Genomic DNA, 21,360 nt, shown 5'->3' with positions numbered 1-21,360 from the left:
TCGCAAATGGCAAGATTTCATTTCTTTTGATGGCTGCATAGTATTCCATTGTGTATATATACCACATCTTCTTTATCCATTCATCTCTTGATGGACATCTAGGTTCTTTCCATAGTTTGGCTATTGTGGACATTGCTGCTATAAACATTCAGGTGCAAGTGCCCATTCGGATCACTACGTATGTATCGTTAGGGTAAATACCCAGTAGTGTAATTGCTGGGTCATAGGGTAGCTCTATTTTCAACTTTCTGAGGAACGTCCATGCTGTTTTCCAGAGTGGTTGCACCAGCTTGCATTCCCACCAACAGTGTAGGAGGGTTCCCCTTTCTCCACATCTTCGCCAGCATCTGTCATTTCCTGACTTGTTCATTTTAGCCATTCTGACTGGTGTGAGGTGATATCTCATTGTGGTTTTGATTTGTATTTCCCTGATGCTGAGTGACGTGGAGCACTTTCTTATGTGTCTGTTGGCCATCTGGATGTCTTCTTTGGAGAAATGTCTGTTCATGTCCACTGCCCGTTTCTTGATTGGATTGTTTGTTCTTTGGGTATTGAGTTTGCTAAGCTCTTTATAGATTTTGGATACTAGCCCTTTATCTGATATGTCATTTGCCAATATCTTCTCCCATTCTGTCAGTTGTCTTTTGGTTTTGTTAACTGTTTCCTTTGCTGTGCAAAAGCTTCTGATCTTGACAAAGTCCCAATAGTTCATTTTTGCCCTTGCTTCCCTTGCCTTTGGCAATGTTCCCAGGAAGAAGTAGCTGCAGCTGAGGTCAGAGGTTGTTGCCTGTGTTCTCCTCAAGGATTTGGATGGATTCCTTTCTCACATTGAGGTCCTTCATCCATTTGGAGTCTATTTTCGTGTGTGGTGTAAGGAAATGGTCCAATTTCATTTTTCTGCATGTGGATGTCCAATTTTCCCAACACCATTTGTTGAAGAGACTGTCTTTTTTCCATTGGACATTCTTTCCTGCTTTGTCGAAGATTAGTTGACCATAGAGTTGAGGGTCTATTTCTGGGTTCACCATTCTGGTCCATTGATCTATATGTCTGTTTTTGTGCCAGTACCATGCTGTCTTGATGATGACAGCTTTGTAATTGAGCTTGAAGTCCGGAATTGTGATGCCACCAACTTTGGCTTTCTTTTTCAATATTCTTTTGGCTATTTGAGGTCTTTTCTGGTTCCCTATAAATTTTAGGATTATTTGTTCCATTTCTTGGAAAAAAATGGATGGTATTTTGATAGGGATTGCATTAAATGTGTAGATTGCTTTAGGTAGCATAGACATTTTCACAGTATTTATTCTTCCAATCCAGGAACATGGAACATTTTTCCATTTCTTTGTGTCTTCCTCAGTTTCTTTCATGAATACTTTATAGTTTTTTGAGTATAGTTTCTTTGCCTCTTTGGTTAGGATTATTCCTAGGTATCTTACGGTTTTGGGTGCAACTGTAAATGGGATTGACTCCTTAATTTCTCTTTCTTCTGTCTTCTTGTTGGTGTAGAGAAATGCAACTGATTTCTGTGCATTGATTTTATATCCTGACACTTTACTGAATTCCTGTACAAGTTCTAGCAGTTTCGGAGTGGAGCCTTTTGGGTTTTCCACGTATAGTATCGTATCATCTGCAAAAAGTGATACTTTGACTTCTTCTTTGCCGATTTGGATGCCTTTAATTTCTTTTTGTTGCCTGATTGCTGAGGCTAGGACTTTTAATACTATGTTGAATAACAGTGATGATAATGGACATCCCTGCTGTGTTCCTGACCTTAGCAGAAAAGCTTTCAGTTTTTCTCCATTGAGAATGATACTTGCGGTGGGTTGTTCATAGATGGCTTTGATGATATTGAGGTATGTGCCCTCTATCCCTACACTTTGAAGAGTTTTGATCAGGAAGGGATGCTGTACTTTGTCAAATGCTTTTTCAGCATCTATTGACAGTATCATATGGTTCTTGTTCTTTCTTTTATTAATGTATTGTATCACATTGATTGATTTGCGGATGTTGAACCAACCTTATAGCCCTGGAATAAATCCCACTTGGTAGTGGTGAATAATCTTTTAAATGTTGGATCTTATTGGCTAGTATTTTGGTGAGAATTTTCACATCTGTGTTCATCAAGGATATTGGTCTGTAATTCTCTTTTTTGATGGGATCCTTGTCTGGTTTTGGGATCAAGGTGATGCTGGCCTCATAAAATGAGTTTGGAAGTTTTCCTTCCATTTCTATTTTTTGAAACAGTTTCAGGAGAAGAGGTATTAATTCTTCTTTAAATGTTTTGTAGAATTCCCCTGGGAAGCCGTCTGGCCCTGAGCTTTTGTTTGTTTGGAGATTTTTGATGACTGTTTTAATCTCCTTACTGGTTATAGGTCTGTTCAGGTGTTCTATTTCTTCCTGGTTCAGTTGTGGTAGTTTAGACGTCTCCAGGAATGCATCCATTTCTTCCAGATTGTCAAATTTGTTGCCATACAGTTGTTCCTAATATGTTCTTATAATTGTTTGTATTTCTTCGGTGTTGGTTGTGATCTCTCCTCTTTCATTCATAATTTTATTTATTTGGGTTCTTTCTCTTTTCTTTTTGATAAGTCTGGCCAGGGGTTTATCAGTCTTATTAATTCTTTCAAAGAACCAGCTCGTAGTTTCGTTGATTTGTTCTATTGTTTTTTTGGTTTCTATTTCATTGATTTCTGTTCTGATCTTTATGATTTCTCTTCTCCTGCTGGGTTTAGGCTTTCTTTGTTGTTCTTTCTCCAGCTCCTTTAGGTGTAGGGTTAGGTTGTGTACTTGAGACCTTTCTTGTTTCTTGAGAAAGGCTTGTACTGCTACATATTTTCCTCTGAGGACTGCCTTTGCTGTGTCCCACAGATTTTGAATAGTTGTATTTTCATTATCATTTGTTTCCATGAATTTTTTCAATTCTTCCTTAATTTCTTGGTTGACCCATTCATTCTTTAGAAGATGCTGTTTAGTCTCCATGTATTTGGGTTCTTTCCAAATTTCCTCCTGTGATTGAGTTCTAGCTTCAGAGCATTGTGGTCTGAAAATATGCAGGGAATGATCCCAATATTTGATACCAGTTGAGACCTGATTTAGGACCCAGGATGTGATCTCTTCTGGAGAATGTTCCATGTGCACTAGAGAAGAATGTGTATTCTGTTGCTTTGGGATGAAATGTTCTGAATATATCTGTGATGTCCATCTGGTCCAGTGTGTCATTTAAGGCCTTAATTTCCTTGTTGATCTTTTGCTTGGATGATCTGTCCATTTCAGTGAGGGGAGTGTTAAAGTCCCCTACTATTATTGTATTATTGTCGATGTGTTTCTTTGATTTTGTTATTTGGTTTATATAATTGGCTGCACCCTTGTTAGGGGCGTCGATTTTTAAAATTGTTAGATCTTCTTGTTGTACAGACCCTTTGAGTATGATATAGTGTCCTTCCTCATCTCTTGTTATAATCTTTGGCTTAAAGTCTAATTGATCTGATATAAAGATTGCCACCCCAGCCTTCTTCTGATGTCCATTGGCATGGTAAATTGTTTTCCACCTCCTCACTTTAAATCTGGAGGTGTCTTCGGGTCTAAAATGAGTTTCTTGTAGGCAGTATATTGATGGGTTTTGTTTTTTTAATCCATTCTGATACCTGTGTCTTTTGTTTGGGGCATTTAGCCCATTATCATTCGGGGTAAATATTGAGAGGTATGAGTTTAGTGCCATTGTATTGCTTGTAAGGTGACTGTTACTGTATATTGTCTGTTCCTTTCTGATCTACTACTTTAGGGTCTCTCTTTGCTTAGAGGACCCCTTTCAATATTTCCTGTAGAGCTGGTTTGGTGTTTGCAAATTCTTTCAGTTTTTGTTTGTCCTAGAAGCTTTTTATCTCTCCTTCTATTTTCAATGATAGCCTAGCTGGATAGAGTATTCTTGGCTGCATGTTTTTCTCGTTTAGTGCTCTGAATATATCATGCCCGCTCTTTCTGACCTGCCAGGTCTCTGTGGATAAGTCTGCTGCCAATCTAATATTTTTACCATTGTATGTTACAGACTTCTTTTCCCGGGCTGCTTTCAGGATTTTCTCTTTGTCGCTAAGACTTGTAAATTTTCCTTTTAGGTGACAGGGGGTGGACCTATTCTTATTGATTTTGAGGGGGGTTCTCTGCACCTTCTGGATTTTGATGCTTGTTCCCTTTGCCATATTAGGGATATTCTCTACAATAATTCTCTCCAATATACCTTCTGCTGCCCTCTCTCTTTCTTCTTCTTCTGGAATCCCAATTATTCTAATGTTGTTTCATCTTATGGTGTCACTTATCTCTCAAATTCTCTCCTCGTGGTCCAGTATTTGTTTGTCTCTCTTTTGCTCAGCTTCTTTATTCTCTGTCATTTGGTCTTCTATATCACTAATTCTTTCTTCTGCCTCATTTATCCTAGCAGTAAGAGCCTCCATTTTTGATTGCACCTCATTAATAGCTTTTTTGATTTCAACTTGGTTAGATTTTAGTTCTTTTATTTCTCCAGAAAGGGCTTTTATCTCTCCAGAGAGGGTTTCTCTAATATCTTCCATGCCTTTTTTGAGCCCTGCTAGTACCTTGAGAATCATCATTCTGAACTCTAAATCTGACATATTACCAATGTCTGTATTGATTAGGTCCCCAGCCTTCAGTATTGCCTCTTGTTCTTTTTTTTTTTTTTTTTTTGGTGAGTTTTTCCGCCTTGTCATTTTGTCCAGATAAGAATATATGAAGGAGCAAATAAAATACTAAAAGGATGGCAAAGACCCCAGGAAAATGCGCTTTAACCAAATCAGAAGAGACCCCAAATCATGGGGGGGGGGGGAGAAAGGGGATAAAAAGAAGTTCAGAAGAAAAAAATTTAAAAAAAAATTTAAAAAAATATAAAAAAGAAAAAATATATATATTAGACCGGTGACTAGAACAGGGTTACCCACTTAATTTTGGGAGTATTTTGGTCTCTTAGAAGAAACTACCTCCCAAAATTTTAAAGAATGAAAAACATATATAAGGGTAAACACAATGAAGGGACGGAATATGCCTATAAAGATGAAAAAAAAATTTTTTTTTTTTTTAAATTTCTAAAAAAGGAGTTGATAAAATAAGTTGGTTGGGAGAATAAAGAAAAAGAAAGTGAAAAGATTTTGCTTGGGCTGGAGACTAGAACAAGCCTGGAGCTAGATTAGGGCATATCTTGATCTATTAGAAGTTGTTCCCCAAATTTTTTAGAAGAAAAAACCCTATGTGTATATAAAAAATAAGTTAGATTCAATGAAGTATAAAATATAACTATAATAATGAAGGTTCAAAAGACATTTTTTTTATGAAAGGTATTGTTAAGATAAACTAAAAAAACATTAAAAGAGGAAAGGGTAAAGGTCAAAAAAATGTAGAAGAAGAAGAAAAAAAAAACTAAAAAAAATTAAATTAACTGCAAAACTAAGGAGTCATGGGGAGAAAGCCATGAATTCCATGTTTTGCTTTCTCCTCCTCTGGAATTCTACTGTTCTCCTTGGTACGTGAACTTGGTCTTGGCTGTATTTCTTGTTGATTTTCTGGGGGAGGGACCTGTTGTAGTGATTCTCAAGTGTCTTTTCCCCAGGCGGAATTGCAGCGCCCTTATCAGGGTCCAGGCTAAGTAATCCGCTCGGGTTTGCTTTCGGGAGCTTTTGTTCCCTGAACACTTTCCGTAGAATTCCAGAGGACGGGAATGAAAATGGCGGCCTACCAGTCTCCGGCTTGGAGGAGCCAAGAGCTCGGGGCCCCACTCCTCATTGCGTCCTCAGAGAAACGTGCCCAATCACTCCCGTCTGCGTGGCCTCTGGCCGTGCGCCAAGCTCACCCAGCCTGCTACCCGTTCAAGGTAACCCCGAGCTGAGAGCTCACTCCTCGGCTCTGTCTCTGTCGCCGGCTTCCCCGCTCTAATACCTGTGAGCTCTGTGACACTCAGACATCCCTGATCCTTCTGTGACCCCGTGGGACCTGGGGCCACGCTGACCCTGCGTGGGCTTCACCCCGGTTTAGCTTCTGGACCGATGTCCCTCAGTGGAGCAGACTTTTAAAAGTTCTGATTTTGTGCTCCGTTGCTCCGCCGCTTGCCGGGAGCCGGCTCCTCGCCCCGCGGTCTATCTTCCTGTCGCTTTGGATTCACTTCTCTGTCGGTGCTACCTTTCAGAAAGTGGTCAATTTTCTGTTTCTAGAATTCTTGCTCTTTTCTTCGAATTCCCATTGGATTTGTAGGTGTTCACAATGTTTAGGTAAGCTATCTAGCTGATCTCCTCCTACCTGATGTCCTCTCAGCCTGCTACTCCTCCACCATCTTGACTTCACCCCCTTTCCATTGTCTTCTAATTTTGTTGACTGTTTCCTTTGTTGTGCAAAAGCTTTTGATCTTGATGAAGTCCCAATAGTTCATTTTTACCCTTGCTTCCCTTGCTTTCGGTAATGTTTCTAGGAAGATGTTACTGTGGCTGAGGTCGAAGAGGTTGCTGCCTATGTTCTCCTCAAGGATTTTGATGGATTCCCTTCTCACATTGAGGTCTTGCATCCATTTTGAGTTGTAAGGAAATGGTCCAGCTTCATTCTTTTGCATGTGGCTGTCCAATTTTCCCAACACCATTTGGTTTTCTTTTTCAGTATTCCTCTGGTTATTTGAGGTCTTTTCTAGTTCCATATAAATTTTAGGATTATTTGTTCCATTTCTTGGAAAAAAATGGATGGGATTTTGATAGGGATTGCTTTAAATGTGTAGATTGCTTTAGGTAGCTTAGACATTTTCACAATATTTGTTCTTCCAATCCATGAGCATGGAATATTTTTCCATTTCTTTGTGTCTTCCTCAATTTCTTTCATGAGTACTCTATAGTTTTCTGAGTACAGATTCTTTGCCTCTTTGGTTAGGTTTATTCTTATGTATCTTATGGTTTTGGGTGCACTTGTCAATGGGATTGACTCCTTAATTTCTCTTTCTTCTGTCTTGTTTTTGGTGTAAAGAAATGCAAGTGATTTCTGTGCATTGATTTTATATCCTGACGTTTTACTGAATTCCTGTACAAGTTCTAGCTGATTTAGAGTGGAGTCTTTTCAGTTTTCCACATATAGTATCATATCATCTGCAAAGAGTGATAGTTTGACTTCTTCTTTGCTGATTTGGATGCCTTTAATTTCTTTTTGTTGTCTGATTGCTGAGACTAGGACTTCTAGTATTATGTTGAATAGCAGTGGTGATAATGGACATCCCTGTCCCGTTCCTGACCATAGTGGAAAAGCTCTCAGTTTTTATCCATTGAGAATGATATTCGTGGTTGGTTTTTCATAGATGGCTTTGATGATATTGAGGTATGTACCCTCTATCCCTACACTTTGAAGAGTTTTGATCAGGAAAGGATGTTGTACTTGGTCAAATGCTTTTCCAAGAAAATCACACTGGGAAGACAAGGAAAGGAAAGGAAAGAAAATGGGGAAGAGCATCCAGGAGCCACCAGTATTGCCTCAGGATGGAGGGCCACACCTCAGGGGGTCATCCACGCTTACCCACAGCCGAGGGCCAAAGCATTCCGTAGGCCTGAACTGCCCTCAACACCCAATAATAATTATTTTTTTAAGGTTTTTATTTTTATTCCAATATAGTTAATATATAGAGTTATATTAGTTTCAGATGTACAATATAGTGATTAAGCAATTCCATACATTGCTCAATGCCCATCTTGATAAGTGCCCTCCTTAATTCCATCACCTATTTCACCCATCCCTCCATCTACCTCTCCTCTGCTAACCATCAGTTTGTTCTCTGTGGTTGAGTCTGTTTCTTGGTTTGTGTCTCTTTTTTCCTTTGCTCATCTGTTTTGTTTATTAAATTCCACCTATGAGTGGTATATGGTATTTGTCTTTCTCTGACTAACTTATTGCACTTAGCAGTGTACTCTCTAGATCCATCCATGTTGTTGCAGATGGCAAAATTTCATTCCTATGATGGTTAAATATTAATCCATTGTGTGTGTATGTATAAATATCTCACATCTTATTTATCCGTTTATCTATTGATGGACACTTGGGCTGCTTCCCTAATTTGCCAGTTGTAAATAATGCTGCAGTAAACAGAGGGTGCATGTATCCTTTTGAATTAGTGTTTTTGTATTTTTTTGGTAAGTATCTAGTAGTGTGATTACTGGATCATAGGGTAGTTCTGTTTTTAACTTTTTGAGACCTCCATCCTGTTTTCCACAGTGGCTGCACCAGTTTGCATCCCTGCCAACCGTGCACAAGGGTTCCTTTTTTGCCACATCCTTGCCGTCAGTTGTTGTTTCTTGTGTTTCTGATTTTAGCCATTCTGACAGTTGTGAGGTGATATCTCATTGTAGTTTTGATTTGCATTTCCCTGATGGTGGGTGAGGTTGAGCATCTTGCCATGTGTCTGTTGGCCATCTGTGTTGTCTTCTTTGGAGAATTGTCTGTTCATGTCTACTGATTTTTGATCGGATTATTTGTTTTTTGGGTGTTGAGTTATATCGATTCTTTAAATGTTTTGGATACTAACCCTTTATTGGATATGTCATTTGCGAATATGTTCTCCTATGCCTTTCCATTTTGTTGATTGTTTCCTTCACTGTGCTTTATTTCTAATGTTTAAAAAATATTCAGAGAGTTGCTGCCTTTTGTATTGCCTTGATACTTTGATATTCTAATGATTATTGCAAGAATTCATTTTCTTAAAAGTCTTTGGTTTGGGGGTGCCTGGGTGTGTCAGTGGGTTAAGCCTCTGCCTTTGGCTCAGGTCTTGGTCTTAAGGTCCTGGGATCGAGCCCCGCATCAGGCTCTCTGCTCAGCAGGGAGCCTGCTTCCCCCTCTCTCTGCCTACCTCTCTGTCTACTTGTGATCTCTCTATCTCTCTGTCAAATAAATAAGTAAAAGTCTTTAAAAAAGAAAAAAAAGAATTGATATAATTAAGAACAAAAGTCTTTTGTTTGATGTTTTAGGCATATTGGAGGAAATCATCAAAGTGTTTTATTGTATTGTACTATATTTCAGGGGTTAGATTTCATTACAAAGATAAAACTAAAAATCTTTTTAAATATTTAGTGGTTTCAATGATACTTTGTTGATTCTTCTAGAACCCGTCATCCAGGTCAATTCTTGGGTTGGGATTAACAGTAACGATGATCAATTATATGCTGTTAAGAATAACTTTCCAGCCTCTGTACACACTACAAGATATTCTCGAAATGACCTGCACTTGGAAGACATACAGACAGATGAGGACAAGTTAAACTGTAGTCTTCTCTCTTCAGAGTCCACTTTTATGCCAGTTGCTTCAGGACTCTCTCCGGTATCACCTACAGTTGAGCTGAGGCTACAAGGCATTAACTTGCGCCTAGAAGATGATGATATTGCAGATGAATCTGTGAAAGGGCTGGAAAACCAGGACTTTAATAAGGAAGAGGAAAAGGCATTTTGGACTACAAATGAGAATTCTGTTCAAATGAAGGAAAGTGTCATCACTACAGAGGTAAATGAGAAAGATGGGCTCTTACCTTGTCTGGAGCCAACAGTAACTAGTGCTGTCTTGAAGGATGATGCCCATGGTCTTACATCTTTTCCTAAGTCAGTTGGACACAGTGTCTTCCATACACAGCCAGACACTGAAGAAACTGTAGCTTCAGAGAAACTTCCCTGTGGGGTTTTAACCCAGAGATCTGTTGCTTTGGGACAAGATAAAGTTGCCCTTCAGAAATTAAATGAAGCAGCCACGAAACTTCAGGCCTATTGGCGGGGCTTTTATGCCAGGAATTACAACCCCCAAGCTAAAGATGTGCGTCAGGAAATTCGGCTGCGCAGAATGCAGGAACACATTGTTTGCTTAACTGATGAAATAAGGAGGTAAGTCAAAAGTCCTTGTTTAGGTGCTGTATTGTTGATTTGGGAGTGTCAGAGTCTTAGAGTTGATTCAGAGCACTGAGCCATTGCTGTTGTGGTCAGGACACTTCATACCCTGTTGCCACTCTTGGTTTCCTTGTCTCCTATAACATACTGAAAGCATCTTGAGGATAGGAACTGCCGTATGTATCTCCATTGCTAGCATGGCTGTTGGTACATTGATGCAGTGCAGCAATAAATGTTGAACAATGGTTTGTCTTACAGGTATTTATAAACCTAAACATAGAAAGGTACAGAAAATGAAGAAAAATGGAATAAGCATAGGAATGAGAAGATGAGAAAGTCTACATGGAACCCAGTAGAGGATATAGATTAAAGAAAGGAGTGGGGACTTAAAAGGGACTAAAAGTTTGGGACAATGGTAGGAATTATTCCTCACTTCTGTGGCTGACATTACTGACTGCCAACCAGGAAAATTAGGAGTTCATATATTCATTTTGAGTATTAGTCTTGCAACAAGCAATATTTATTAATATTATCAAGTGGAAGGGAAGGAAGCAGTAAAAGGAAGCAGTAATAGAGACTGGGAAGGGGCAGCCAGTGTTATAGGAAGACAGCGTGTGTGGAATAACCTTGATAGGGAAATGTTTTAGGAGAGAAGAGAGGTGCCATAGGGAGAACAGAGGATTATATGTTTAATTTAGAAGCTGGAGGTTATTGGTGACTGTACTGGGGGACCCTGGGACTATTCTCAGGTTTGATGATCTGCTAAATGGACTCACAAAACTCGGGGAAGCCATTCTGTTCAGGACTATGGTGTGTTCAAATGAAAGGATACAGATTAAAGTCAGTAAAGAAAAAAGATACATAGGGCAGAGTCTAGGAGAGCAGGTACAAGCTTCTTGTCTTCTTCTAGTGGAGTTGTATAGGTAGGGCTGAGTCTCTTGGCATTGATGTGTGACAACACATACGAAATATTGCCAACCAGGGAAACTCACTGAAGTCCTGACTACAGGGTTTTTATTGGGTGTCAGTCTTATAGGCATTGAGTGCCTGTGTGACTAACCTTAACTACTTACACCTTACCTCCTACCCAAGGTCAGACTGATACCGTGTCTCTATCAGGACTGTAGGTGAACAAAACAGGTATTCATTCAACTGAAAGCACCCTGTTAGCGTAACTATCTGGTTTGGCCCCAAACCCCATGTATATACAATACTCTTATCAAGCAGAATATTCTAAGGACTTGGATTATCTCCCCACCAGTCCTTTCTTTGGAATGTGTAGGGTTAGAACACCCCAAGTCTGCTGAGTTAACCCTTTCTTGCCTATTGAATTTCCTAAGAGCAGCTTCGGTATGTAGTGGAATCAGGCAGTTTGGAATGGGTTGAATTGTGAATGAGAGGTAAAGAGTGAGTGTAGCCAGTTCCTTTATGGGGGATCCCATTTGAGGTATGTTGCTGGAATAGAATCTGAGTTAAGGAAAATTCTTCTTTAAAGATGGGAGATATAGAGCATGTTTATGTGTTGATAGAATGATTCAAAAAAAGAGGAAAAATCTGATAGTGCAGTGGAAAGAAAGGAGAAATGCAAGGTTGAAGTTTTTGAGAAGGTGAAAGAAGGGATCCAGTGTACAAGGAGAGGGAGTGGCCTGAGGTAGGAGCAGGAGCAGAAGCAGGTAAGATGGTAGGTTTTATGGGGTGGGAGGGAAGCAGAAGTTCTTCTTTTTTTTTTTTTTAAACATAGCACTTTTTAAAAATTTAATTTCTTTTCAGTGTAACAGAATTCATTGTTTATGCACCACACCCAGTGCTCCATGTAATACATGCCCTCCACAATACCCACCACCAGGCTCCCCCAACCTCCCACCCCCCACCCCTTCTTAACCCTCAGATTGTTTTTCAGAGTCCATAGTCTCTCATGGTTCATCTCCCCCTCCAATTTCCCTCAACTCCCTTCTCCTCTCCATCTCCCCATGTCCTCCATGTTATTTCTTATGCTCCACAAATAAGTGAAACCATATGATAATTGACTCTCTCTGCTTGACTTATTTCACTCTGTATAATCTCCTCCAGACCTGTCTGTGTTGATATAAAAGTTGGATATTCATCCTTTCTGATGGAGGCATAATACTCCATAGTATATATGGACCACATCTTCCTTATCCATCCGTTGAAGGGCATGTTGGTTCTTTCCACAGTTTGGTGACCATGGCCATTGCTGCTATGAACATTGAGGGTACAGATGGCTCTTCTTTTCACTACATCTGTATTTTTGGGGTAAATACCCAGTAGTGGGAAGCAGAAGTTCTGTTTTATGAATGCTTCTCTTTTTTCAGTGATACAGAAGACATGGTCAGCATTTGAAAATGAGAGGGTTGAGGGTGTAGAAGTTTTAACAAAAGAGATGTGAAGTGAGAGGTATTCATCTTAAAAGTGAACTTAAAAGGAAAATGGAGGATTATTACTGTGAGGAAAAACTTAAAATGCAAAAGAATAGACCAGGCTGTATGAGTTTCATTAGCAATTTTTAGATGTTCTATTCTGATTTGGGCATGGTTAATTTTGTTCTGCCAGGAATGGTTTTTTCCCAGGTGAATATGGTAGAGGAGAGAGGGAAGGGCAAAGGAACTGAAGATATTTGGGAGGAAATGATTATAATAGTGGATCTTGGAATTTAAAGAAGGTAAAAGGAGAGACAGGGGGAGGCGGGGATCATTAATTTGGAGGTCTGGATGAAGGTTGGATGTCTAGATTGTTGCATGGGGGGCAGTGCAAGAGCCTAGTGAACTGGGAAGATGAGGTTAGTGGTTTGTGTGGGTGCTTGAAATCATTTTTGAAAATGGTGTAGTCAAAAATGATTGGGTCTAGAGAGAGACTTTGAGGATGAATGATGTAGGATGGATTACTGTTAGAGAGGGCATCCATGTGAATACTGAGATCTCCAGAAATGATGATAGGTATGAAGTAGAAAGAGACTGGTGCTGAGATTTCAGTGATTGCAGGCAGATTCTGGGAGGCTAGTACTTGAAAAAGAGTGGAGAAATTTAGCCGGATGGCAGGAGTTCTTCAAGGAGGAAGATAAGAGAACAGTTGTTGACAGTAGAAGCAATCTTCTGACCCTGATGTTTGAATGAAAAAAATAGCTTCCACTCCCCCCCCCCCCCCGTAGGCTCCATGCTTAACATGGGGCTTGAACTCACTACCCTGAGATCAAGAGTCACATGCTTTACCAACTGAGCTAGCCAGGTGTCCCAGAATAGCTTCCACTTGAGAGGGCTACAGTGTCATCAGCAGTAGGTCTGATATGGTCAAAGAAGATTTCATAATAGAGATTGAGACAATAAAGGAGTTTGCCAGTTATAAATCTGAGGTCCCAGATGGCACAGGAGAAGAGCTTGGGGGTCTGGAGAAATTGGGAATTGGGTTAGAAGTAGAACAAAATGGTGGTGACATTGTGGATGATAACAGAGAACTAAGGGAGCCTTAGGTTGGTGACAGGTCTAAGTATGGAGAGGGCAGCAGTGAGCCCAGATGAATATTTAATGAATAAGGGGAAGTGATGGATGGGGAGGTCCTTTGATGATAGCAAGGAATATGTCAGGGACCTGGGCAAATGGGGACTGAAGTTTGATGGGATTAGTCCTATTAGTCTCTGAGAAGATGGCTTGTCAAGCTGTGATCCTAATCCTCTGATGTTTTGTAGCCTTTGAGCAGCTGCTCTTTTCTGTGGCTCTTGTGCCTTTGGTGTTTTTGGCTGGGAAATAAAGGCCCGATAAAGAGCCATTTAATATTTTATTTTTCATCATTAGCAATACTTTGTAGAACCAGCATAATCTGAATTTCAGTTACATCCATTTAGCTTCTACATTGAGTCATAGTTTAAAGTTTCAGCTTAGATATTCTAAAAGTGGAAAGGGCAGTTATTAGACTATTAATACAGTACATGTGTCTGTTAGTTGTAACAATAGGCGCAAGTCAAAGCACCTTCCTTGTGTCAGTAATGAATTTTGAATTATTGTAGATTAAGAAAAGAAAGAGATGAAGAACGTATTAAAAAATTTGTACAAGAAGAGGCTGTCAGATTCCTTTGGAACCAGGTAAACCCATTCCTGCTGATTTACTTAATGTGTGAACCAAGAAAAATTCTAGATTTATTGAGATAATCATAGAGTAGTCAGGCATATTGAGAAGTTTCTTAAGGTTAAGGATGTAATATGTGTTCTTTGCCACTAACTCTGAATTAGGACAGTGAATTTTGTTACATTTTATTTAAAGAAAAATATTGTCATAATTTTGACCAGAAAGATAAATAACTGTAAAAATGAAGGAAAATGACTAAATTGAGGGACGTTATAACTTTCCAATAGGTAGAAAATATTCAATTAAAAGTTTTCTCTAGCCATCTATCTTGTTTTACCTCTTGGGAATATTTGAATGAAAGGGGACTGAGATAGTATATGATGGCTCTGATACACATGTCCTGAAACGTGCACATGACTTCTTGAGAAAGAGAGTTTAAATCCTCTAATAGCATACTTCAGGGACAGTTCAAACAATCAGTTTTACTTTTATTTTATCTCATCAAACATTTCTTTGATAATTTCTTAGAAATATTTTTATAAAAGAACTTGCTACAATAGGATTTTATCCATAAGATTAAGAAATAGTTATTGATTTCTAAGGTTTTATAATTACTAATATTAGGGGAGTAGTTAAATTATAGAATAACAATACCATGGAACATTATGGAACAATTAAAAAGAATAAGGTAGCACTGATGTAAAAAGTTCTCCAGAATAACATTGTTCAGTGAAAAACAGCAAGTTGCAGAAAAAAGTTCTGCTTGATATTAAAAACTGTGTATATTTGAAAACATAGTAAAAGGTCTGGAAGGACACGTATCAAACTGCTGTCAGTGATTTCCTGGGAGGGTGGTCAAAGAGAAACTAAAAGATTCTATATATTGCTTTCTTCTTGTAGATTTAATTGTAAAATTTTGAGATTTTGATTATTAAAAATGTAAAAGTTATATTATCAAGAATTCAGGGTACTTTTGGATATTTTAGAGTTGTATATGCTATATTGTTAGGTAATATTTAAAAATTCTATCCTAAATGGATATCTACATTGAGGTATTTATTTTAGAGAATCTACTTATCCTGGGCTCTAACGTGTCTTATTCAATAGACTTCAGTTTCTATTAAGTACATTATTGACCCCTTAGTCACGGCTATTGTGCTTCTGTTTGTTTTTCTAGTAGTAACAAGAGAATTGCTTTGGCCCATCCTAACTCTCCTGGTGAGGACCTTTTGTTACCAAGAACATGTACCACTTGTACCACCCTGGTTTAGGCTGGGATTGCTGTGGAAGGGATAAGGGGAGTCAGGCCATTTCTAACTCCAGTTCTGCCATCTGCCATTTACCAACTTCATGAGTGTTGGAGGAAAAAGCTCAAAGAACATTGTAAAACAGGCATGATTTTTGTTTTATAATAAAATTATATCCTTTGGTTTACAGGTAAGGTCTCTACAAGCTTGGCAACAGATGGTGGATCAGCGTCTAAGTTCCTGGCATACTGATGTTCCTCCTGTATCAAGTACTCTAGTGCCCTCTAAACATCCATTATTCACCCAAAGTCAGGAGCCCTCTTCCGATCAAAATTCTGATTGGTTCATTGCTCCTGATGAGGCTCCTCAAGAGAAATCCTTACCAGAATTTCCAGACTCTGGTTTTCATTCTTCCCTAACAGACCAAGTTCACTGTTTGCAGGATTCTCTGGATTTTGAGAAAAGCTCCACAGAAGGCAGTGAAAGTTCCATAATGGGGAATTCCACTGACACAGTCAAATATGGCAAAGAGTCAGATATAGGGGATGTCATTGATGAACACAGTAAATGGAATAAGGAAAGCTTAAACAATGAGCAGGATAATAGTCTACTTGAGCAGTATTTAACTTCAGTTCAGCAGCTAGAAGATGCTGATGAGAGGACAAATTTTGATGAAGGGACAGGAGATAGTAAGCTTGACATACCTTCTTCCCCTGAAAAGTTAGATGCCTTGTCTGATGGTGCTTCTGTAGATGATACTCATGGCATATCTCCTACTTTGCAAGATGAAATCAGCCAGGCACCAGAAAATTGTAAATTAAATACTGAAGTTCAAGGGCAACAGTCAGACTGTGATTCTAAATTTCAGGTATTGCATGTTGGTATTACGGTGTAGCATGTGTGATTGCTTAGGAGGAGAAAGCTTCTTAAGAATTTCAGTTGTCTTTTTTTTTTTTTTTGTGAAGGGGAATATCACCCTATTTTTCTTACTATTTATATAGAATTTGTATTCTTATCTCATGTTTTCCATATTTTAGAGACTGGGCTGAATCTTCATTTTGATTTTATTAGCTATTAGCTATAATCTGTCAAACAATATTTATGTTGAAAGGTATATGCACTTTATTTCCTAATAACTGAATTGCATCAACAGTGTTCTTGTTTTTTAATGTACTCATTTCCTTTCAAAAATAAACTAGAATATCTTTCAAGAAAATAGAAGAGTTTACCTTAAAGATATAAATAAGAGAAGTTAGGTTTTTCTGTACATGAGGAAATAAATTATGCAGTAAGGAATGCAACTTGTTAAAGTGAGTGTAGATGACAAACATAAGGACTGTGAACTATAGAAATTTTTCCAGCCTCCTTGGAATAAGAACATATATTTTTAAGCCTTTTGTCCTCCCTTATGAGTCAAGAAAAGCTTTCTTATGAGCAAATAGGGAGAAAAGGTAAGATTATAGGATTTTTCAGAGGAAATGAATATAATTGTCTCATGGAAAACTTTAATGCCATCTGTCAGTTTTAACATATGAAGTAAAGTGTTCCATCTGGAATTAAAATCAAGCTTACTTAAAGAGGCATGACTAGAATAGCTCTTAGATGTGGAGAAAGCAGATGCTAGGCTCCATTTGCTTGGAATAATGTCATAAGAGACATTATCTTTTCATTCCGTGCTTTTTTACCTACAGATAAGCATTTATGTGCCAACTTCCTTGCCAGAAATTAACGTATGTTCATCTTCTCTGACCCTGCATTATATTTGCTTATGTATTTCAGCAGAAGGTCCATGGCCATTTACTTCATTTTTTGACCTCTGCTTCACAATGAAGAACATTTAAAATAATATTAATGGTAGAATATGACTTTTTAAAAGGACTATTTTCTATCCAAATCTCTGGAAAAGTGCCACATTTGGAAGGCAATTTAGTGGTGGTTAAAAAAAAATAAACCTCACTTATTTCTTGTTAAGAAGAATATATATCTGTAACTTCAGGAAGAAATGATAATATTGTGTTGAATGTCATTGATGGGTGCATTTGCAAATCAAGGAAGCTTAATAAATTAATCTTTGAGAATGTCATAGTATCACTGAACAACATATATCTGATTTCCCCTAATCTTTGGACATACAACTATTTAAAACTATGGCAATACTTAAGTGTTCTAAATTTAGGTGCTAAATATCTATTCATTTTTCTGTTACAGTCACTAGATCCCTTTCTTCGAAGTTATATAAAATAAAAACTTATGATCCTTCAAGAATAAAGTTGGGGATCACATGTTATACTTTGTTGATAGCTAGAAACATTTCTCCAGTATGGGTAAGATGTATTTTTCTTGGTTTATAAATATGTAGCACTCCTCAGGTTGAGAAGACTTGGATTTCATTCTCAGAAATTCAGAGTCTCTTGAAAAGGAAATATTTTCTGTCTCTTATAAATGAAACAGCCGTCTTACATTCAAAATTTTCCGTACTGAAGCATGTGTAACGTTGAATGCACATTAAATAAAAATAGAATTTTTTACTTTTTGAATAATGCTAATTATCTTTTATGAATGATTTTGAATTTCTTCTTAAATATACCCTATTTTTCTATTTTACAGTTAAGTGCCTCATTTGCTGCCCATAGTTAGAAAAAACAACTTGCACTTCACTAAATACCAAAGTGCTGATTTATGGTACATTAATTTCTCATAAAATTCCCTAAAATGTCATGGTTCAGTATTGCCTAAGTAGGTTTCTGCTGATATCTTCTCCCTCTTTTTCTAAGAAATGGCACAATATAACTAAATTCATTTGAATATTAGTGTTTGTCAGCAAGATTTCCTTTTTTACCTTTGCTTTGTTTTTCTAGCTGATAAATAATATTAGTATGCTTTTATTTTAAAATGGACAGTTTATGTAATGGTTAATATTCTGCTCTTCATTAGATTTAACTTTACTAGTGTTTTGAAGTGGAAGAATATTCAGTTGCTCCCTACTGAACTGTATAGATTATTTTGAATGTAGATAGAATGAAAATAATGTAAATTAGAATGCCGGAAAATTGTGGCATAGACAATATATTTTAATAAGTTTACAGTGTAATTTAAAATAACTTAGTAATTAAGTAAGATAATTGGTGTTATGTCATGGACTATTCATTGGTCTGGCTAAAGAGAGAATGAGTCTAGTAAAGTTTGGGAAGTTGAGCTTTAACATGGTCTTTGTGTTTTTTCTTATAGGAGAGGATTAGTTTAGCTGTGTTATTTTAGTTCGTATCAGTTTTCTTAATATATAGAAAATTCAATATATCAATGAGATATTCCTCCAGAAGCACAGCATCTTACCATGTGAAAATTGGAAGGAATCTTAGCAATTATCTATTCTAATCTCTTTGTTTTAAGGATGAAAAGGTATAGAGAATTAAGTGACTTGCTGATGTTATAGCTAGTTAGTAGTAATAAACTGTGAAAACTTAAAAAGTTATTGTATTCCAAAATTTATTATTACACACTATTAATTTTACATTTAGTGAGTCAGTAGGAAAATCTTTGCATATTTTTCATTCTCTTTGAAAGAGGAAAAAGAACTGACAGCTAGAATCCTACCACTTGAATCAAAATTGCTTGTAGATAATAAGTTGTTCAGAAGTCTGAGTAAATTTTCTCTAAGAAATGTGATGTCATTAAAATCATTTTTTAAAGATTTTATTTATTTATTTGAGAGAGAGAGAATGAGAGAGAGAGAGCACGAGAGGGGAGAGGTCGGTGGCTCAGTGGTTTGGGCCACTGCCTTCGGCTCGGGTCGTGATCTCGGGGTCCTGGGATCGAGTCCCGCGTCGGGCTCTCTGCTCGGCGGGGAGCCTGCTTCCCTCTCACTCTCTCTGCTTGCCTCTCTGCCTACTTGTGGTCTCTCTCTGTCAAATAAATAAATAAAATCTTAAAAAAAAAAAATATTAAGACTCCCTGCCGAGCAGGGAGCCTGATGTGGGACTCTGCTTATCCTGGGACTCCAGGATCCCGACCTGAGCCGAAAGCAGTCGCTTAACCAACTGAGCCACCCAGGCGCCCATTAAAATGATTTTTAAAGAGGACTTCTAAAGATTAAAAATGTAAAAGAATAATTGCATCTGGAATCCATTTATTTCATGACAAGAAGTATAACAGGTTGCTGAGATATCTAAAATTTTCTAGTGAAATCCCGAGTTTGTTTATATTTCTTCTGTTTTACAGAACAACAGATGTCAGAGTTTTAACTCTTTTGATGTGCAGAAATGTCCAATCATGACAGTTGATATAAACACAAATATAGTTTGGTTCTATAAGCTTAATTATGAAAGGCCTCATAATGTGCATGTTTTAGGAAAATATTAGCCACATGCTGGTTTGCATATATGCAGATAACTTTATTCTTGAATAATGTGGGTGCCATTCTTGAGTGTGCACTTTTATTTTTGTTTTGGGTTATTTTAAATATGTAAACTCTGTAATAGTATTTTCCTGTTATCTACTTAATGCAAGTCTAGTTCCACTTTTTGTAAGTATTTTCAGATATAATATGAGCTTAAGATATTATACTATCTCCTTGTTACTTTTTTTGGATTTATAACAATATAAACTCTAAAACTTTTTTTTTCTGGAGTGAAGATGGCATGTAGAGCATGAGTCTGATCAGTTTCCCATTCATAAAAGAAAAGACTTCATTTTTAATGTATATTTTTATTTTGCCATGTATCTTATTAATGACATTTATTATATTGTAATGTTTTAACTTTTAAATATATGATCCCTTTATTCATAAAGTAAAACAGAAAGGGTCTGTAAGGAACACTTAAATATTTTTAGTGATACTGCTTATACTGATCAAACCTACAGTGCCATATTAAAATTAAAAGTCAAGTAAACAAAATAGTTCTCATAACCTTAGAGTGAAACAGATAATTGTCTTTTTAAAATGAGGTGCTTTTATTTGTGAATGAGTGGAAATCCTATTACATTTTAATTCCTAAACTGATTTTAGTAGATAGCAGGAATCTGTGTAGTGGCTTTGTTCATTTTCTAATTCAGTTTCTCTGAGTATTTTGTAATAATTTTAATATTAACAAAAAGAGTTTAAAAGTAAATTTATTTTTGGGCTATTTTTAGATTTCTCTTTAATTTTATTTTAGAAATAGATGATTTAAAGTGGTTATGGTCTGTTTTATGAAGGCTAAATATTTTGTTTTATATTTAATTTGTATTTAGTTTGTATTTGAGTCTAATTCTAAATAAAAAGTTTGTACATTTGTTTGAGTGATTAGTCTGTTTATTATAGTGGTTAGTAGTAATGGTTGTTACTCACTGTGTTTGCAATTAATGGATAATTAAAATTCAGAACAAATTGCAGATAGAATGCTAAGCAAGCTCCAGAGTATTGTTATATAAATGAGTTTACAATAAAATAGTCCTAGCCTTATGATAATAGATATGAAGTGAAAGAAATGGTAATTTAGTAGTTTTATCTGGTATAGATTTTATTACTTCCAGGTGATGGGTAGAGAAGAGCAGATATCCCTCACAGAGCACAGATGATACTGTCAGGTACTGTTGAAACTGGGTGCTGAACGTTAGGGAGTGAATGAGTAAATAGAGCACAAGCCTTCTCATTTGACCCAGTTGTTTGTTTGTATAGTTTTTTGGTGTTATGGACCAAATTGTATCCCCTGCTAAAATTTATAAGTTGAAGCCCTCCCAGTGTGACTCTGTTTGGAGGTAAGTACTTCAAGGAGGTAATTAGGGTTAAGAAAGGTCATAAAGAAGGGGTCTTAATCCAATAGGACTGGTATACCCTAGTAAGAAGAGACACAAGATATTCTTTGTGCATGCCTAGAGGAAATGCCACTTGAGGACACAGTGAGAAGGCAGCCATCTGCAAGCCAGGAAGAGAGAGCTCAACAAAGCAACCCTGCTGAGATCCAGATCTTGGACTTCCAGTCCCTAGAGATTGGAGAAAATAAATTTGTATTGTTTAAGCCGCTTAATCAATGGTATTTTGTTATGGCAGCCTGAGCAGACTAGTACAGTTGGTTAATCAAAATATTGATTAGAGCAGGGAATCCCAAATTATTTATATACCTTAAAAAATATTTATTGAGGGGCACCTGGGTGGCTCAGTGGGTTA

General features: G+C 37.3%; 1 protein-coding gene across 3 annotated transcripts in view; it reads left to right on the top strand.

Annotated features, from left to right (window-relative positions):
* The window catches only part of CEP97 (centrosomal protein 97), a 54,687-nt gene extending 35,721 nt beyond the window's left edge, over positions 1–18,966 (top strand). For 2 of the 3 annotated variants that reach the window (XM_046002100.1, XM_046002099.1), the window contains 3 exons: positions 9,123–9,888; positions 13,910–13,985; positions 15,406–18,966. In XM_046002100.1, the coding sequence (XP_045858056.1) occupies positions 9,123–9,888; positions 13,910–13,985; positions 15,406–16,110 (1,547 nt within the window). In that variant the 3' untranslated portion in view covers positions 16,111–18,966. The remainder of the gene's footprint in view (positions 1–9,122; positions 9,889–13,909; positions 13,986–15,405) is intronic. The other variant, XM_046002101.1, reaches the window with a different exon arrangement.
* Positions 18,967–21,360: the final 2,394 nt, after the last annotated feature.

Source organism: Meles meles, chromosome 4 (genome assembly GCF_922984935.1).
Source record: "Meles meles chromosome 4, mMelMel3.1 paternal haplotype, whole genome shotgun sequence".
Lineage (NCBI taxonomy): Eukaryota > Metazoa > Chordata > Mammalia > Carnivora > Mustelidae > Meles > Meles meles.
Note: the sequence above shows the minus strand (reverse complement) of the source record. Positions and strands in the feature narration are given on the sequence as shown.